A 21,030-nucleotide genomic window follows, 5' to 3' on the forward strand; every position below is an offset into this window, starting at 1 on the left:
TTGTGGTGGATCAGGGTCTGATCAACCAGGCTGTTACTGCTGGCCTCACGTAAACCGAAGTACGAACCACAGCCCGGCTGATCAGGCACTGACTTTAGGCGCCTGTCTAGGGCTTTCTTGAAGACAGTCAGGGCTATATTTGTAATCCCCCATTTGTATGGTGGGAGGCAGTTGAACAGTCTTGGTCCCCTGATACTTATTGAGGGAATGTTGCATCTGCTGCCGAGTCTTTTGCTTTCGTAGAGAGTGATTTTCGTGTCCAAGTTTGGTACTAATCCCTCTAGGATTTTTCAAGTGTATATTATCATGTATCTTTCTTGCCTGCCCTCCAGGGAATACAAATCAAGGAACTTCAATCGTTCCCAGTAATTTAGATGCATTATCATACATATGTATGCCGCACATTCTCTGTACATTCTCCAGGTCAGCAATTTCATCTGCCTTGAAGGGAGCAGTTAGTGTACAGCAGTATTCCAACCTAGAGAGACCAAGCGATTTGAAGAGAATCATCATAGGCTTGGCGTCCCTAGTTTTGAAGGTTCTCATTATCCATCCCATTATTTTTCTAGCAGATGAGGTAGATACATTGTTGTGGTATTTGAAGGTGAGATCTTCTGACATCATTCCCAGATTTTACACACTGGTTTTTCGCTCTATTGTGTGGTTAGAATTTGTTTCATACTCATAATTTCTTTAAGTTTTCCATATATGAGTAGTTGAAATTTCTCTTCACTGAACTTCATATTGTTTTCTGTGCCTCATTTGATGTCCGCTTGGAGTCTTGCAGTGTCTTCGATGGAGGACACTATCATGGTAATTCGAGTGTCATCCGCTTACAGCTCTGTCTATGTCAGATATGAGGATGAGGAACAGGATGGGAGCGAGTACTGTGCCTTGTGGAAGAGAACTTTTCACTGTAGCCGCCTCAGACTACTCTGTTTACTATTACATTTTGCGTTCTATTTGTTAGGAAGTTATAGATCCACCTACCAACTTTCCCGAAATGTCCGAAACGTCGTCGCAAGCTCCTCTCTTCAATGTGCGGGTTATTTGTGTATTGTTTCAGTCACGGTATTGTTCGTTTTTTTGTTACTTTCCTGTTATTTCTTTTGTAACGCATTTTGTGTGCTATTACACCTACTGAGCTGTGTTCCATCCTTCATCTGCAGTATTACTATTAATCATCTCGAGCTCATAACTAACCTACAATTTGACAATAAAGAATGAACGGTGTTTCAGTCCCCCCTTTGGATATTATCAAGCGTGACAATACTCCAGAGTGGACCAAATATCGCTAAAAGATTCGTTACCAATTTATGGGTGAGTTGTGAATTGTTTCTGGTCGTGATGTTGTGGGTTAGTTATGAATTGTTGCAGCTGCACTGTTGTGGGTTAGTTATGAACTATTGCAGCTGCACTCTTGTGGGTTAGTTATCAGTTGCAGCTGCACTCTAGTGGGTTAGTTATGAACTGTTGCAGCTGCACTCTTGTGGGTTAGTTATCTGTTGCAGCTGCACTCTAGTGGGTTAGTTATGAACTGTTGCAGCTGCACTCTTGTGGGTTAGTTATGAACTGTTGCAGCTGCACTCTTGTGGGTTAGTTATGAACTGTTGCAGCTGCACTCTTGTGGGTTAGTTATGAACTGTTGCAGCTGCACTCTAGTGGGTTAGTTATGAACTGTTGCAGCTGCTCTCTAGTGGGTTAGTTATGAACTGTTGCAGCTGCACTCTTGTGGATTAGTTATCAACTGTTGCAGCTGCACTCTTGTGCGTTAGTTATGAACTGTTGCAGCTGCACTCTAGTGGGTTAGTAATGAACTGTTGCAGCTGCACTCTTGTGGGTTAGTTATGAACTGTTGCAGCTGCACTCTAGTGGGTTAGTAATGAACTGTTGCAGCTGCACTCTAGTGGGTTATTAATGAACTGTTGCAGCTGCACTCTTGTGGGTTAGTTATGAACTGTTGCAGCTGCACTCTAGTAGGTTAGTTATGAACTGTTGCAGCTGCACTCTTGTGTGTTAGTTATGAACTGTTGCAGCTGCACTTTAGTGGGTTAGTTATGAACTGTTGCAGCTGCACTGTTGTGGGTTAGTTACGAACTGTTGCAGCTGCACTCTTGTGGGTTAGTTATCTGTTGCAGCTGCACTCGAGTGGGTTAGTTATGAACTGTTGCAGCTGCACTCTTGTGGATTAGTTATGAACTGTTGCAGCTGCACTGTTGTGTGTTAGTTATGAACTGTTGCAGCTGCACTCTTGTGGGTTAGTTATCTGTTGCAGCTGCACTCTAGTGGGTTAGTTATGAACTGTTGCAGCTGCACTCTTGTGGGTTAGTTATCAACTGTTGCAGCTGCACTCTTGTGTGTTAGTTATGAACTGTTGCAGCTGCACTCTTGTGGATTAGTTATGAACTGTTGCCGCTGCACTCTTGTGTGTTAGTTATGAACTGTTGCAGCTGCACTCTAGTGGGTTAGTTATGAACTGTTGCAGCTGCACTCTTGTGTGCTAGTTATGAACTGTTGCAGCTGCACTCTAGTGGGTTAGTTATGAACTGTTGCAGCTGCACTCTTGTGTGTTAGTTATGAACTGTTGCAGCTGCACTCTAGTGGGTTAGTTATGAACTGTTGCAGCTGCACTGTTGTGGGTTAGTTATGAACTGTTGCAGCTGCACTCTTGTGGGTTAGTTATGAACTGTTGCAGCTGCACTCTTGTGGGTTAGTTATGAACTGTTGCAGCTGCACTCTTGTGGGTTAGTTATGAACTGTTGCAGCTGCACTCTTGTGGGTTAGTTATGAACTGTTGCAGCTGCACTCTTGTGGGTTAGTTATGAACTGTTACAGCTGCACTCTTGTGGGTTAGTTATCAACTGTTGCAGCTGCACTCTTGTGGGTTAGTTATGAACTGTTGCAGCTGCACTCTTGTGGGTTAGTTATCAACTGTTGCAGCTGCACTCTTGTGGGTTAGTTATGAACTGTTGCAGCTGCACTCTAGTGGATTAGTTATGAACTGTTGCAGCTGCACTCTAGTTGGTTAGTTATAAACTGTTGCAGCTGCACTCTTGTGGGTTAGTTATGAACTGTTGCAGCTGCACTCTTGTGAATTAGTTATGAACTGTTGCAGCTGCACTCTTGTGGGTTAGTTATGAACTGTTGCAGCTGCACTCTAGTGGGTTAGTTATCAACTGTTGCAGCTGCACTCTTGTGGGTTAGTTATCAACTGTTGCAGCTGCAATCTAGTGGGTTAGTTATGAACTGTTGCAGCTGCACTCTAGTGGGTTAGTTATGAACTGTTGCAGCTGCACTCTTGTGGATTAGTTATGAACTGTTGCAGCTGCACTCTTGTGGATTAGTTATGAACTGTTGCAGCTGCACTCTTGTGGGTTAGTTATGAACTGTTGCAGCTGCACTCTTGTGGATTAGTTATCAACTGTTGCAGCTGCACTCTTGTGTGTTAGTTATTAACTGTTGCAGCTGCACTCTTGTGGGTTAGTTATCAACTGTTGCAGCTTTACTCTTGTGGGTTAGTTATGAACTGTTGCAGCTGCACTCTTGTGGGTTAGTTATGAACTGTTGCAGCTGCACTCTTGTGGGTTAGTTATCAACTGTTGCAGCTGCACTCTTGTGGGTTAGTTATGAACTGTTGCAGCTGCACTCTTGTGGGTTAGTTATCAACTGTTGCAGCTGCACTCTTGTGGGTTAGTTATCAACTGTTGCAGCTGCACTCTTGTGGGTTAGTTATCAACTGTTGCAGCTGCACTCTTGTGGGTTAGTTATCAACTGTTGCAGCTGCACTCTTGTGGGTTAGTTATCAACTGTTGCAGCTGCACTCTTGTGGGTTAGTTATCAACTGTTGCAGCTGCACTCTTGTGGGTTAGTTATCAACTGTTGCAGCTGCACTCTTGTGGGTTAGTTATCAACTGTTGCAGCTGCACTCTTGTGGGTTAGTTATCAATTGTTGCAGCTGCACTCTTGTGGGTTAGTTATCAACTGTTGCAGCTGCACTCTTGTGGGTTAGTTATCAACTGTTGCAGCTGCACTCTTGTGGGTTAGTTATCAATTGTTGCAGCTGCACTCTTGTGGGTTAGTTATCAATTGTTGCAGCTGCACTCTTGTTGGTTAGTTATCAACTGTTGCAGCTGCACTCTTGTGGGTTAGTTATCAACTGTTGCAGCTGCACTCTTGTGGGTTAGTTATCAATTGTTGCAGCTGCACTCTTGTTGGTTAGTTATCAACTGTTGCAGCTGCACTCTTGTGGGTTAGTTATCAACTGTTGCAGCTGCACTCTTGTGGGTTAGTTATCAACTGCTGCAGCTGCACTCTTGTGGGTTAGTTATCAACTGTTGCAGCTGCACTCTTGTGGGTTAGTTATCAACTGTTGCAGCTGCACTCTTGTGGGTTAGTTATCAACTGTTGCAGCTGCACTCTTGTGGGTTAGTTATCATTTGTTGCAGCTGCACTCTTGTGGGTTAGTTATCAATTGTTGCAGCTGCACTCTTGTGGGTTAGTTATCAATTGTTGCAGCTGCACTCTTGTGGGTTAGTTATCAACTGTTGCAGCTGCACTCTTGTGGGTTAGTTATCAACTGTTGCAGCTGCACTCTTGTGGGTTAGTTATCAACTGTTGCAGCTGCACTCTTGTGGGTTAGTTATCAACTGTTGCAGCTGCACTCTTGTGGGTTAGTTATCAACTGTTGCAGCTGCACTCTTGTGGGTTAGTTATCAACTGTTGCAGCTGCACTCTTGTGGGTTAGTTATCAACTGTTGCAGCTGCACTCTTGTGGGTTAGTTATCAACTGTTGCAGCTGCACTCTTGTGGGTTAGTTATCAACTGTTGCAGCTGCACTCTTGTGGGTTAGTTATCAACTGTTGCAGCTGCACTCTTGTGGGTTAGTTATCAACTGTTGCAGCTGCACTCTTGTGGGTTAGTTATGAACTGTTGCAGCCACGTAACTATGGATTACTTGTGAACTGTTGCAACCACAGAACTGTTGGTCAGTTGTGACTTGATTCTGCCAACACAGATGAAGATAATTTTTTTGAGAATCTCCACAAGGCAGGTCACCTTCCCACCATTAATGTTCCGTAATGTTCCTACACATCGCCGAGACATTTTTATCTCAAAATAAAAATGTTTATGAACGAAAATATTACAGAAGTTTCTTTGAACACTCAGTAAACACAGGTGTTCAACGAGTACTTAAATTATGTTAAAGCTGAACTCTTTATATTGGTTCAGCTTTTTTAACTATTATTATTAACTCCAAGAAAAAATAAAAAATAAAGCCGGGCTCTGGTTCGTACATTGGACTACGTGCGGCCAGTAGTAACAGCTTGGTTGATCAGGCCCTGATCCACCGGGAGGCCTGGTCGTGGACCGGTCGCAGGGGTGTTGATCCCCGGAATACCCTCCAGGTAGACTCCAGGTAGACTCCAGGTAGACTCCAGGTAGACTCCAGGTAGACTCCAGGTAGACTCCAGGTAGACAGTTTTGTCTATTTCTTGTCATATTTGTGAATGTTGTGTTTATTATGTATGTAAATTACCAGAATTGAGGTTGGATAACGTAGTTTATTACCAATATTATTATTATTATTATTATTATTATTATTATTATTATTATTATTATTATTATTATTATTATTATTATTATATTATTATTATTATTATTAATTATTAAAATTATTATTTTTATTATTATTATAATTATTATTATTATTATTATTATTATTATTATTATTATTATTATTATTATTAAAATTATTATTATTATTGTTATTATTATTATTATTACTATTAGAATTATTATTATTATTATTTTAATGGTATTACACCTTCCCCAGGTTCTATGGTATACGGGGGTCTGCCTCACCACCTACAGTGGGACATTGACCCCAAACACGTGAGTACTTTTAAGTTTGTACCTGAACAAACATGTGAGTATCACTGAGTTCACGTGAACAAAGATCACTCTCCTGTTCACCTAAACTTGCCTGTCTTGTATCTTATATAGGTTTATATCAGAACAAACCTGATCACCGGATCAGACCCTGATCTACCACGAGGCCTGGTTTCAAACCGAGCCGAGGGGGCGCTGACCCCCGAAATTCTCTGCAGGTATACTCCAGGTATACCTGCCATGTGCTAGGTTCTCTATGATCCCTGTAAGTTTAGCGCCTCCTCGTGAGAGCAGTAATAACAACACTAGTACCTACCTGCTGACCCGCACAGGTGTAGTGCCACACATTAATTAGTGATAATGTTGACCCTCTTGTGTAATATTTGTTCCGGGAGACAGGTAGAGCTGGGCAAGAATGTGGTGATCAGTTACTCCGTCTTCAAGACAGTGCCAGCCTTCTCTCTCGTCATCAACGTGGACCGTCTCCAGGCCGACCAACTCTTCTTCACTGGTGAGTTCGAGCAGAGCTCCAAGTTGGGTAACTTAACGAGAAAAGGAAACGCATTCACCATCAATCATTTAGTAGCGGTCTTGCCATAAGTGTGAACTGAGAAACTAAACAGAAGTTAAGGAGAGATTACTGCATATTTGTTCTCATACCAAGACCCTCATTAAGAGAATAACAAGGAATAATGAGAAATATTTTATATATAGGGAGGACACGCTGACTAAAAAAAGTTAGGTCCTATTAATGGATATCTGTGATAAGTACATTAGAAAGTACTTTAGAAAACCGACAAGTTGAAGAATAAGACACTTATGTAACATAGGGGAATCTTTACTGAGGAAACTTTCGCCACACAGTGGCTTCATCAGTCCAGTACAAAGCAGAACGGTGTACGGCGAGGAAGAGTTTGACGTAATCAGTCTCTCAGGCTGGAATCGATGAGTTCAGTCCATCAGTCTTTAAGAAAGTACAGCATATGGTCGGAGAAGTGACTATATATACTGTAGTCAGGTGAGTGGAAGCAGGAGGAGGCGGGATTACAGTGGGACCATCCACTAGTGTAAGTCTTCGTCCAAAGGTTGGACAAGTGTTGAAGAATTCGTTGTATCAAGATCCCATGATGTTGCATAAGTGTTTCATTCTTTAATTTGTTCTTGTTGGTCACGTTCAGGAGAAGAGAACCATGCAAGTATTTTTTTAAATGTGATAAATTCAAACATTTTGCAATAAAAAACGTAAAAAATACTAATAGCTTTATTAATTATATCAGGCGCCCCTGTGTTCGGCATGACGGTGTACAAATTGAACACAACCGGTGAACACCTGGTGACCTTGACCTTGACCTGGTCACACCAACAGGAAGCGACCCTCACTAAGAGTGTGTGGGTGTATGTCCCTCTCAGACTCGAGCAGGTCACCTTCACTTTACCTCCACACACCGTCACACCTCCAGGTTAATGTCACTCTTCTCTTGTAATTACCTCTTTGTAACTACAGTAACAGATCCCTTGCTCGTCCTCTCTCCTCTTCACTAATTTGTTCATCGTTTACATATATATTTTAAAATTTCCATTAATTTGTAGAGCCTACTACATCCTCTGTTCAATTCATTCCACTGATCTACCACTCCGTCTGCTGAGTATTGTCGTAGTTTTGAAGGCAGCATCCTGCAAGAGCCGGTTTAAATTTTATAGGCCTCCTGGGCTATAAGTTCTGTGAGGCCTCAAATTATATTTTCAAAAGAAAAAAAAATTAATCACAATAGCTAACAGTCAACATACTATAAATATAAACATACAGCAGTAACTGTGAACACTTTTTAATCTCTGGAGGTCATCCAGCTTGCGGAGTCCCCTGGGCTGCAACCCCTGGAGGTCATCCAGCTTGCGGAGTCCCCTGGTCTGCAACCCCTGGAGGTCATCCAGCTTGCGGAGTCCCCTGGGCTGCAACCCCTGGAGGTCATCCAGCTTGCGGAGTCCCCTGGTCTGCAACCCCTGGAGGCCATCCAGCTTGCGGAGTCCCCTGGTCTGCAGCCCCTCATGCCCATGACTTAAGCCAGCAGCCCTGCATTTTGCATGTTGATGGCTCTTTGGTAATATTTAACAACTAAAGAAAAATCATTTTTATAGCTGCACAAAATAATACTTGACTTTCTTCCCACCAGCTCCTTGTGATCTTTATAATTATTGATAATTATTGATAATATTATGTTAGACAGGTTGATGGTTGTAGGAAGAGCAGATCAACAGTGAAAACGAGGACGCATTTGCTTCAATTAAAAAATAAAATAAAAAATTGCGTATGTATATGTATAATTGTATAAACTGATGTGATGTTCATGATCAACTTTTTCACACTTAATTGTGATTGTTTTCTTCCCATTCACTGCATACATCTCACATTTATTTATACACACTGAGAGCTGTATATATATATATATATATATATATATATATATATATATATATATATATATATATATATATATATATATATATATATATATATATATATATATATAGATATATATATATATATATATATATATATATATATATATATATATGTCGTGCCGAATAGGCAGAATTTGCGATCTTGGATTAAATAGCAACGTTCATCTTGCCATATAGGACAAGTGAAAATTTGTGTATGCAATAATTTCGCCAAAATCATTCTGAACCTAACGAAAAAAATATTTTTCACTGTGTTTGTTTAGTATTAAATTACTGTAAACAAATCTAAAATATATTTAGTTGGGTTAGGCTAAAATAAATTGTTCTTGTTATAATAAGGTTAGGTAAGTTTTCTAAGATTCTTTTGGTGCAAAATTAAAAATTTTTACATTAACATTAATGAAAAAAAAATATCTTTAAACGTATAAGAGAAAATTTTAGAACGGACTTAATTTTAAATGAGTTCTTGCTAAGTGACCAGTTCTACATATTCGGCACGACATATATATATATATATATATATATATATATATATATATATATATATATATATATATATATATATATATATATATATATATATATATATATATATATATATATATATTCTGGATCTTTACTTGGTTCTTGGATTAAAGTAGTCTTAACCGATGGTAAACAGGTTACATACAGCTATAATGATCCTCGTGTATTCGGTACACTTAAGGTCCAGTTAAACAACGAATCATATATGTACAGGTAGTGTGAGTGCCAACATCAGCCTTGACTCCCAGGGTGAAGTAGCAACATCAGTAGTGGGCACCATCACGTGGGGTGATGGTGGGGCTGGAACAACAGTCAACCTCACAGAGATCACTCAGCCTGGCACAGCAGGGGAGGTGTACAAGACCTACAATCACAGCTACCAAGCCAGTGGAGATTTTAATGTGTTTCTTACACTCGCAAATCCTATTTCAACCATTCAACTCTCCAGCGCGGTAAGTGCATTTAAATTCTACTGAAGATGGCCTCGGTTGTTGAGCGAAATACGAGGCACTCTTCTTACATTCTGACCCTTCAAAACGGACGTATTGAGTCACGTTAAGGATTCCTTATTCAAAGAATGAAACCCGATTACCTTTCATTCCCTAGGCTCTAATCCTAGGAAAGGGAGGTACCTCCATTTCCATGAATCAAGAGCTCTTCGCCAGCATCAACACACCTACCTTTTAAAGGGCAACTCACACTATTTACTCTATCAAATTTAATGAATAATATTTAGATATTGAATAGATACTTAGGTTATTAATTTATAAAATAATTATTAATCTTTTAAGTTATAATACTATTAATTACAATTACTCATTTCTAGTTACTTATTTGTAATTATTTATTTGCAGTTACAATAAGAGAGCTAGGCTCGTAGTGTCCTATTTTCGAAAATTTTCATCACATATTTAAAAAACTTCCAGTGCCTAGTGTGACCAGTGTGTAACAGCGCACAAACTGCGTGATAAAGGAATAACAGAAAAAGTTGGTAGATGAGTCTACAACTTCCTGACAAACAGAACACGAAGAGTAATAGTAAACAGATTAAAGTCTTAGGCAGCTACAGTGAGAAACTCTGTTCCACAAGGCACAGTACTCGCTCCTATCATATTCCTCATTCTCATATCTGACATAGACAGAGATGTACGCCATAGCTCCGTGTCTTCCTCCGCGGATGACACCCGAATTGCCATGACAGTGACTTCCATCAAAGACACCACAAGACTCGAAGCGGACATCAACCAGGTCTTCAAGGCAGGTGAACCTGCTGACCTGGAGAATGTACAAAACACTTTCAAGGCGCACATAAGTACGATAAGGCACCTAAAGTACTGGGAACAGTTGAAGTTCCTTGATTTGTATTCCCTGGAAAGCAGGCAAGAGAGATGAATGATAATATACACTTGGAAAATCCTAGAGGGATTGGTACCAAACTTGCACACGAAAATCACTCCCTATGAAAGCAAAACACTCAGCAGGAGATGCAACATTCCCCTAATGAAAATCAGGGGCACCACGAGTACACTGAGAGACAACACAATGAGTGTCAGGGGCCCAAGATTGTTCAACTGCCTCCCAGCATACATAAGGGGGATTATCAATAGACCCCTGGCTGTCTTCAAGAAGGCTGTTACTGCTGGCCGCACGCAAACCGATGTAAGAACCGCAGCCCGGCTGGTCAGGAAATGACTTTAGATGCCTGTCCAGCGCCTTCTTGAAGACAGCCAAGGGTTTATTGGCAATCCTCCTTATTTATGCTGGAAGGCAGTTGAACACGGTATATATTCTACAAACCGGTAATATTAATACAGTATCGATTTACAGATAACTGTTATATGCATACACTGGAGATGAATGTAAGGTAGGGTAACTCCCCACCTTAAAATAGAGTAAGTGTGGCTTACTTCCACTTGGGGAAGGAAGGTTTTACATAATCTTTACATAATCTTCCTCATTACACGTGGATTGGTCTTGCAGGAAAACCTGTGCGTGTGTGACCTAATTCATGTCTGCATAAATAACTCATTGCGATTGTAACCAGAAATAAGTGTGTAAAATAGTTCATTACCACTGTAACTTGTTCAGCTATCAAAAGTTTGCGGGCCAGTCCCTGGCCACATTACGTGCCTCTGTAATGTTAAGACTACTGCAGACAGGATGGGTAAGGGGTGCATAATAAAGATATTAATCTTGCAGGTGCGGGTGATGGCCGGCCTCACACTGAAGAAGATCATCGCTCAGTATGTTAACGAAGACAATGCCCCAGCCTGGCCCAGCAGTGTCTTCAAGACGCAGACACTGCTTAACTTCACAGCTGTGGTTGAGAGTGGCACTGCTGCCAACTTTGAGTTATTCGTGCAGGGCCACAGCAAGACTAGCGCCACTCCCTCCATCTTCTTCTCTTTCCCTAAGGTGCCGTAAGATCTTAATTCAGGTTTTAATGCGTAAATTTATTTTTTTCACAATGATCTTCAAGGTAAATAATTCATGAACATATACAATGAATAAACTAAATTTTTACAGTGTTAAATTAAGGATCAGGCGATGTATCACTCCTGGGGGCTTCAAGGCTTCTGGAATGTGTATAAAGGTTTGGAAATTGAAAGCATATATTTCAATTTAGAATTCTGAATAATTTTGAGGCTGGTTAAGACAAGATTTAGTAACGTGTAATCTTCATTCAGGAATCTATAAATTATGTTATAGCTAGAAGTATAAATTTTTACAGGCTGGGAAGTTCAATGTGAGCATGACAGCTTCAGGAGAGAGTGGAACTTCACCAGTCATGGTAGTGACAGTGGAAGTAGCCCGACCACTAAGGGACCATGATGTTCAACTGATGCTACCAGCTAAAGTCGTCTGGCCTCCGGGTACGTATCTTAACAACACAGACTACACACCATTACAACTAGTAGGCTGGTGCATTATCCACTCGACTATGCCTACCTAATAAGATTAATCCAACTTCATATACTATTTCTGTACACTATAGGGAGGTTAGCATGAGCCACCACTGTAGCCACAAGTGAATTTTTTTTTTTACCAACGAAATATGTGTTTGCTAGTTTGTTTGCAATTTTGTTATTACAATGTCGAGCCATAGATTATTTATTTCTTTTATATTGATAAATATTGAATTTTGTATCACAGATACTTAAGATAAGATTTGTTTCGATTTTTAACCCAGAGGGTTAGCTACCCAAGATAATCCAGTCGTGGAATTTTTTTACATAATTTCCTAAATGTAGAGCATATAAATGAATAATATGATAATTGTGTACGAAAATGCAATGCTATTTGGACCCTTCGAGAAATTTCGAGTGGGGGGGGGGCAGAAGAGCTGCTAAGTGGTGCCGGGGAGATGCCATCTTGAATTTAATGTGTGAGCACTGGACCGAGTAGTGCAATGTGAACGGACATTCTCGAAGGTCAATTAGGGTTTATCGGCCTGAATTTGTAATTCGGAACCTGTATGAATGTCCCCTGCTGAAGAATTGGGACAGGAAATTTGCGGGACCTCAAGAATTACATGTGGATGGTGGAAGATATGGGATGTAAGCATCACTCACACACGCACACACACAGACACACACAGACACACAGACACACAGACACACACACACACACACACACACACACACACACACACACACACACACACACACACACACATACACACACACACACACATACACACACACACACACATACACAGATTGGGGAAGGGCAAAGAAGACCGCAGACACAATATAGTTTAGATGGCCAAAGACTGCAAACCTCACTCAAGGAAAAAGATCTGGGGGTGAGTATAACACCGATCATATCTCCTGAGGCGCACATCAATCAGATAACTGCTGCAGCATACGGGCGCCTGGCAAACCTACGGATAGCGTTCCGATACCTCAGTAAGGATTCGTTTAAGACTCTGTACACCATCTACGTCAGGCCCATACTGGAGTATGCAGCACCAGTTTGGAATCCACACCTAGTCAAGCACGTCAAGAAATTAGAGAAAGTGCAAAGGTTTGCAACAAGACTAGTCCCAGAGCTACGGGGATTGTCCTATGAAGAAAGGTTGAGGGAAATCGGCCTGACGACACTGGAGGCCAGGAGGGTCAGGGGAGACATGATAAGGACATATAAAATACTGCGCGGAATAGACGAGGTGGTCAAAGACGGGATGTTCCAGAGATGGGACACAGACACAAGAGGTCACAATTGGAAGTTGAAGACTCAGATGAATCAAAGGGATGTTAGGAAGTATTTCTTCAGTCATAGAGTAGTCAGGCCATGGAATAGCCTAGAAAGTGATGTGGTGGAGGCAGGAACCATACATAGTTTTAAGGCGAGGTATGATAGAGCTCATGGGGCAGGGAGAGAGAGGACCTAGTAGCAATCAGCGAAGAGGCGGGGCCAGGAGCTGTGACTCGACCCCTGCAACCACAAATAGGTGAGTACAAATAGGTGAGTACACACACACACACACACACACACACACACACACACACACACACACACACACACACACACACACACACACACACACACACACACAGGAACAAGCACTTGTAAGCTGTAGTACACACGCAAACACACATCAGGAGGAAAACAACAGTCAAGGACCAGGTAATCAGGCTAAGGAAGGAAGGAGGAGAGACAACAAGAAATGACCGTGAAGTATGTGAAGAACTCAACAAGAGATTCAAAGAAGTGTTCACAGAGGAGACAGAAGGGACTCCAGAAAGACGGAGAGGTGGGGCACACCACCAAGTACTGGACACAGTGCACACAACCGAGGAAGAAGTGAAGAGGCTTCTGAGTGAGCTAGATACCTCAAAGGCAATGGGGCCAGATAACATCTCCCCATGGGTATTGAGAGAGGGAGCAGAGGCGCTCTGTGTACCCCTAACAACAATATTCAATACATCTATCGAAACAGGGAGATTGCCTGAGGCATAGAAGACAGCAAATGTAGTCCCAATCTTTAAAAAAGGAGACAGACATGAAGCATTAAACTACAGACCAGTGTCACTGACATGTATAGTATGCAAAATCATGGAGAAGATTATCAGGAGAAGAGTGGTGGAACACCTAGAAAGGAACGATCTCATCAACAGCAGCCAACATGGTTTCAGGGACGGGAAATCCTGTGTCACAAACCTACTGGAGTTCTATGACATGGTGACAGCAGTAAGACAAGAGAGAGAGGGGTGGGTGGATTGCATTTTCTTGGACTGCAAGAAGGCGTTTGACACAGTTCCACACAAGAGATTGGTGCAAAAACTGGAGGACCAAGCAGGGATAACAGGGAAGGCACTACAATGGATCAGGGAATACTTGTCAGGAAGACAGCAGCGAGTCATGGTACGTGGCGAGGTGTCAGAGTGGGCACCTGTGACCAGCGGAGTCCCGCAGGGGTCAGTCCTAGGACCAGTGCTGTTTCTGGTATTTGTGAACGACATGACGGAAGGAATAGACTCTGAGGTGTCCCTGTTTGCAGATGACGTGAAGTTGATGAGAAGAATTCACTCGATCGAAGACCAGGCAGAACTACAAAGGGATCTGGACAGGCTGCAGACCTGGTCCAGCAATTGGCTCCTGGAGTTCAATCCCACCAAGTGCAAAGTCATGAAGATTGGGGAAGGGCAAAGAAGGCCGCAGACGGAGTACAGTCTAGGGGGTCAGAGACTACAAACCTCACTCAAGGAAAAAGATCTTGGGGTAAGTATAACACCAGGCACATCTTCTGAAGCGCACATCAACCAAATAACTGCTGCAGCATATGGGCGCCTAGCAAACCTCAGAACAGCATTCCGACATCTTAATAAGGAATCATTCAGGACCCTGTACACCGTGTACGTTAGGCCCATATTGGAGTATGCGGCACCAGTTTGGAACCCACACCTAGCCAAGCACGTGAAGAAACTAGAGAAAGTGCAAAGGTTTGCAACAAGACTAGTCCCAGAGCTAAGAGGTATGTCCTACGAGGAGAGGTTAAGGGAAATCAACCTGACGACACTGGAGGACAGGAGAGATAGGGGGGACATGATAACGACATACAAAATACTGAGAGGAATTGACAAGGTGGACAAAGACAGGATGTTCCAGAGATTGGACACAGTAACAAGGGGACACAGTTGGAAGCTGAAGACACAGATGAATCACAGGGATGTTAGGAAGTATTTCTTCAGCCACAGAGTAGTCAGTAAGTGGAATAGTTTGGGAAGCGATGTAGTGGAGGCAGGATCCATACCTAGCTTTAAGCAGAGGTATGATAAAGCTCACGGCTCAGGGAGAGTGACCTAGTAGCGATCAGTGAAGAGGCGGGGCCAGGAGCTCGGACTCGACCCCTGCAACCTCAACTAGGTGAGTACAACTAGGTGAGTACATACACAGGATTTCACACCATCCTGTGAACTGACCATCTGAACCTCGCTCCTTCTCTCTCTCTCCCTCTCTTCCTATCCTATGTAGAGACCTATCTCTCTCTACCTATCTCACTCTTTACCTATATCTCTCTCTCTACCTATCACTCTCTACCTATCTCTCTCTCTCTCTTCCCTCTCCCATCTCTCCCCTCTAACATCTCTTCCCTCTAACACCTCCCCCCCCTCTAACATCTCTCCCCCTCTAACATCTCTCCCCTCCCATTATCTCTCACCTCTCCCTATTCCCATCTCTCTCCCCTCCTCCCCTCTCTCTCCCCCTTGCCTCTCTCTCCTCTCTCGCTCTTCCATCTCCCCCCTCTTTCCCCCTTCTCCCCCTCTCTCCCCCCTCGCTCTCCCCCCTCACTCACCCCCTCTCTTTGCCTTCTCTCTCTCTCTCCCTCCCTCTCTCCCTCTCTCTCTCCCTCCGTCTCTCCCTCTCTCCCTCTCTCTCTTTCTCTCTCTCTCTCTCTCTCTCTCTCTCTCTCTCTCTCTCTCTCTCTCTCTCTCTCTCTCTCTCTCTCTCTCTCTCTCTCTCTCTCTCTCTCCATCTCTTCCCCATTTTTCCCTTCTCACTCTCCCCCTCTCCCCCTCTCCTTCCCTTCCCTTCTCTCCTCTCTCTTTCCCCCTCTCACACTCTCTCTCCCCCTTTACCTTCTCACTCTTCCCCTCTCTCTCTCCTTCTACCTTTCCCTTCTCTCTTCTCTCACAAAAAAAAAATGGTGGGGACTCGCAGGAACCAAGGATCAGATGAGAATGGTTCTGGTAGGGAGGAGTGGATGGAGGAGCAGTGGAAAAGGATGGAACAAGAGTGGGAGAGAAAATTAGGAGAGCTTTCTGAAAAAAATGGAGAAAGAGCTCTCTGTGAAATTGGAAAAGAGGTTGGAGAAGGAGACAAAGAATTGGGAGGCACAAGTCGAAACTGCAGTAGCCAAGATAAGGGTCCTAGAAGTTGAGATAAATAGGCTGAAGCGAGTTACAGGGGCAGTGACCAGAGAAGACACAGCATATGAAGCTGCGAGGCCGAACAGGAAGGAAGGAATTATGAATTATGCTAAGGTCATATCAGCCTGCCAAGGAGGGCCAAGGAGTGAAAGGGAAGAACAGCTGGATGCAGATGGAGAGGGTGATAGGTCGAATGCTGAGGCACAACCATGCTATCAAGAGCCACTGGAAAAATCAAGGGAGAAACTAACCACATACAGGCAGGATCCAGAGTCACAGAGGGTGAGGCAATGGGAGGAGGAAAGGGCAAAATCAGTGTTTATCCATGGGATTCAGGAGTGAGAGGAAAGGACACACACTGAAAAGCAGCAGGAAGAAAGAAAGGAGATTGAGAAAATCATCACAGAAATAGGTGAAGAGATGGACGAGATTGTAAATTTTCAGAGAATAGGGGGGTACTTGAAGGGAAGAAACTGACCAATCAAGCTGATTCTCAGGACGGAAACAGTGCAGAACAGGATCCTCCAAGAGAAACCATGATTGAAATACTCGGAAGAGTACAAGAGGGTGTTCCTAGACAGAGACAGAACACAATCAGAACGACAGCAGCTGAGGGAGAGGACAAAAAAGCGAAAGGAGCTAGGAAAAGAGACAAGGATGGAACCAGCAGAGGTCAGTCAGAGCAGAACAGAACAGCAAGGGCAAGCACACACACAACTATTCTCAGAACCATACAACCTATCACACCATCCCAACACACACTACAATCCATACCCACAGCCTCCACCCAACACCGAGCTATAGAATCCCACAGTATGCTACCAGGTCTCCCACCCTCACAGGCCCCCCAAACCACAGTGTTGGAAAGGAAACTGAAGGTATGGTACACAAACGCTGATGGAATAACAAATAAGTGGGAGGAGTGGCATGAAAGAGTCAAAGAGGCATAACCAGACATCATAGCTCTCACAGAAACCAAGCTTACAGGTATGATAACAGATGCCATCTTTCCAGCGGGATACCAAATCCTGAGGAAAGACAGAGGGAACAGGGGGGGTGGAGGAGTGGCATTGCTGATCAAAAATTGCTGGAATTTTGATGAGCTGGAGAGAGGAGACAGTGGAGAAGAAAGTGATTACATAGCGGGAATGCTTCACTCTGAAGGTCCCAAGGTGGTAATAGCAGTGATGTATAACCCACCACAGAACAGCAGGAGGCCAAGGCAAGAGTACGACGAGAGCAATAGAGCGATGGTTGACACACTGGCTAGAGTGGCCAGAAGAGCTCATGCATGCAGGGCAAAGCTCCTGATCATGGGTGACTTTAACCACAAGGAGATCGATTGGGAGAACTTGGACCCGCATGGGGGCCAAGATACATGGAGGGCTAAGATGATGGAGGTGGTACTGGAAAACTTCATGTACCCACACGTAAGGGACACTACAAGAGAGAGAGAGAGGAGAGGATGAGCCAGCAAGGCTGGACTTAGTATTCACCTTGAGTAGTGCAGATATCGAGGACATTACAAATGAAAGACCCCTTGGGGCCAGTGACCATGTGGTTTTAAGCTTCGAATACACAGTAGAGCTACAAGTGGAGGGAGAAGCAGGAAAGCCAGGACGAATGAAGCCAAACTACAAGAAAGGGGACTACACAGGAATGAGGAACTTCCTGAATGGGGTTCAGTGGGACAGAGAACTGGCAGGGAAGCCAGTTAATGAGATGATGGAATATGTAGCAACAAAATGCAAGGAGGCTGAGGAGAGGTTTGTACCCAAGGGTAACAGGAATAATGAAAAAGCCTGGATGAGCCTATGGTTTACCCAAAGGTGCAGGGAGGCAAAAACCAAGTGTGCTAGGGAATGGAAGAAATATAGAAGGCAAAGGACCCAGGAGAATAAGGAGAGCAGTCATAGAGCCAGAAACGAATATGCACAGATAAGAAGGGAGGACCAAAGACAATATGAAAATGACATAGCAGCGAAAGCCAAATCTGACCCGAAACTGTTGTACAGCCACATCAGGAGGAAAACAACAGTCAAGGACCAGGTAATCAGGCTAAAGAAGGAAGGAGGAGAGACAACAAGAAATGACCATGAAGTATGTGAGGAACTCAACAAGAGATTCAAAGAAGTGTTCACAGAGGAGACAGAAGGGGCTCCAGAAAGACGGAGAGGTGGGGCACACCACCATGTGCTGGACACAGTGCACACAACGGAGGAAGAAGTGAAGAGGCTTCTGAGTGATCTAGATACCTCAAAGGCAATGGGGCCAGATAACATCTTCCCATGGGTATTGAGAGAGGGAGCAGAGGCGCTCTGTATACCCCTAACAACAATATTCAATACATCTATCGAAACAGGGAGATTGCCTGAGGCATGGAAGACAGCAAATGTAGTCCCAATCTTTAAAAAAGGAGACAGACATGAAGCATTAAACTACAGACCAGTGTCACTGACATGTATAGTATGCAAAATCATGGAGAAGATTATCAGGAGAAGAGTGGTGGAACACCTAGAAAGGAATGATCTCATCAACAGCAGCCAACATGGTTTCAGGGACGGGAAATCCTGTGTCACAAACCTACTGGAGTTCTATGACATGGTGACAGCAGTAAGACAAGAGAGAGAGGGGTGGGTGGATTGCATATTCTTGGACTGCAAGAAGGCGTTTGACACAGTTCCACACAAGAGATTGGTGCAAAAACTGGAGGACCTAGCAGGGATAACAGGGAAGGCACTACAATGGATCAGGGAATACTTGTCAGGAAGACAGCAGCGAGTCATGGTACGTGGCGAGGTGTCAGAGTGGGCACCTGTGACCAGCGGGGTCCCACAAGGGTCAGTCCTAGGACCAGTGCTGTTTCTGGTATTTGTGAACGACATGACGGAAGGAATAGACTCTGAGGTGTCCCTGTTTGCAGATGACGTGAAGTTGATGAGAAGAATTCACTCGATCGAAGACCAGGCAGAACTACAAAGGGATCTGGACAGGCTGCAGACCTGGTCCAGCAATTGGCTCCTGGAGTTCAATCCCACCAAGTGCAAAGTCATGAAGATTGGGGAAGGGCAAAGAAGATCACAGACGGAATACAGTCTAGGGGGCCAGAGAATACAAACCTCACTCAAGGAAAAAGATCTCGGGGTGGGTATAACACCAGGCACATCTGAAGCGCACATCAACCAAATAACTGCTGCAGCATATGGGCGCCTAGCAAACCTCAGAACAGCATTCCGACATCTTAATAAGGAATCGTTCAGGACCCTGTACACCGTGTACGTTAGGCCCATATTGGAGTATGCGGCACCAGTTTGGAACCCACACCTAGCCAAGCACGTAAAGAAACTAGAGAAAGTGCAAAGGTTTGCAACAAGACTAGTCCCAGAGCTAAGAGGTATGTCATACGAGGAGAGGTTAAGGGAAATCAACCTGACGACACTGGAGGACAGGAGAGATAGGGGGGACATGATAACGACATACAAAATACTGAGAGGAATTGACAAGGTGGACAAAGACAGGATGTTCCAGAGATTGGACACAGTAACAAGGGGACACAGTTGGAAGTTGAAGACACAGATGAATCACAGGGATGTTAGGAAGTATTTCTTCAGCCACAGAGTAGTCAGTAAGTGGAATAGTTTGGGAAGCGATGTAGTGGAAGCAGGATCCATACATAGCTTTAAGCAGAGGTATGATAAAGCTCACGGCTCAGGGAGAGTGACCTAGTAGCGATCAGTGAAGAGGCGGGGCCAGGAGATCGGACTCGACCCCCGCAACCTCAACTAGGTGAGTACACACACGCACGCACACACACACACACACACACACACACACACACACACACACACACACACACACACACACACACACACACACACACAATCGGAAACTGAAGACTCAGACGAGTCATAGGGATGTTAGGAAGTATTTCTTTAGTCATAGAGTCGTCAGGAAGTGGAATAGCCTAGCAAGTGATGTAGTGGAGGCAGGAACCATACATAACTTTAAGACGAGGTATGACAAAGCTCAGGAAGCAGAGAGAGAGGACCTAGTAGTAATCAGTGAAGAGGCGGGGACAGGAGCTGAGTCTCGACCCCTGCAACCACAATTAGGTGAGTACAATTAGGTGAGTAAACACACCATTAGTCCTTGCATTTAGATCTCTAGCTGGCCAGTGTAGGGTCTAGGTGTTGGGCAGGTGTTGTGGTGTGATCCATCTACAGTAATTAAATGGTAAATGTTAATACTAATTATATTTTGTGTTCCCAGCAAGCCAAATTACAGTCCACAACTTTAAATAAGCAGAGTAGTTTGTTTTAATATTATAATTATCAATGGTGAGCACGGTTCCGCTAACCGCTAATTAGCATAACTAACTAATTAGCATAACAAGATTGACCCAAAATAAAGAAGATTCTGATAAGAAGTGAAATTTTGGTAATTTTTTAGGCTAATGGAAAGGACAGTATTGCAAACAGTACTAATCTTTAATACTCGAGTATAAGTACCATGTTGTAAAGTAACGATGTAAAACTACTTGAGTACTGTACTTAAGTAACTTTTTTCGGTATTTACTCTTTAAAAAGTACTGAAATTGCTCACTACTTTTACTTTTACTTAAGTACTGAAGTCTTTTACTTCACTACAATCTGTTAACGATATGTTACTCGTTACATCATCAGTAATTTTTGAAAAGTAAACACCGAGAAAAGTTACCCAAGTACAGTACTCAGGTTGTTTGACGTAGTTACTTTACAACACTGAGAAAGGTACTGTACTTCTA

The 21,030-nt window shown here is 43.3% G+C and overlaps 1 protein-coding gene across 1 annotated transcript in view; it reads left to right on the forward strand.

Moving 5' to 3' along the window:
• The first annotated feature begins 5,837 nt into the window (after window positions 1–5,837).
• Window positions 5,838–21,030, forward strand: part of LOC128696756 (polycystin-1-like) — an 89,887-nt gene continuing 74,694 nt past the window's right edge. Inside the window, exons 1-6 of the mRNA XM_070093391.1 lie at window positions 5,838–5,892; window positions 6,289–6,400; window positions 7,167–7,349; window positions 9,088–9,326; window positions 11,074–11,289; window positions 11,606–11,747. Of these exons, the coding sequence (XP_069949492.1) occupies window positions 5,839–5,892; window positions 6,289–6,400; window positions 7,167–7,349; window positions 9,088–9,326; window positions 11,074–11,289; window positions 11,606–11,747 (946 nt within the window). The 5' untranslated portion in view covers window position 5,838. The remainder of the gene's footprint in view (window positions 5,893–6,288; window positions 6,401–7,166; window positions 7,350–9,087; window positions 9,327–11,073; window positions 11,290–11,605; window positions 11,748–21,030) is intronic.

Source organism: Cherax quadricarinatus, chromosome 3 (genome assembly GCF_038502225.1).
Source record: "Cherax quadricarinatus isolate ZL_2023a chromosome 3, ASM3850222v1, whole genome shotgun sequence".
Classification (NCBI taxonomy): domain Eukaryota; kingdom Metazoa; phylum Arthropoda; class Malacostraca; order Decapoda; family Parastacidae; genus Cherax; species Cherax quadricarinatus.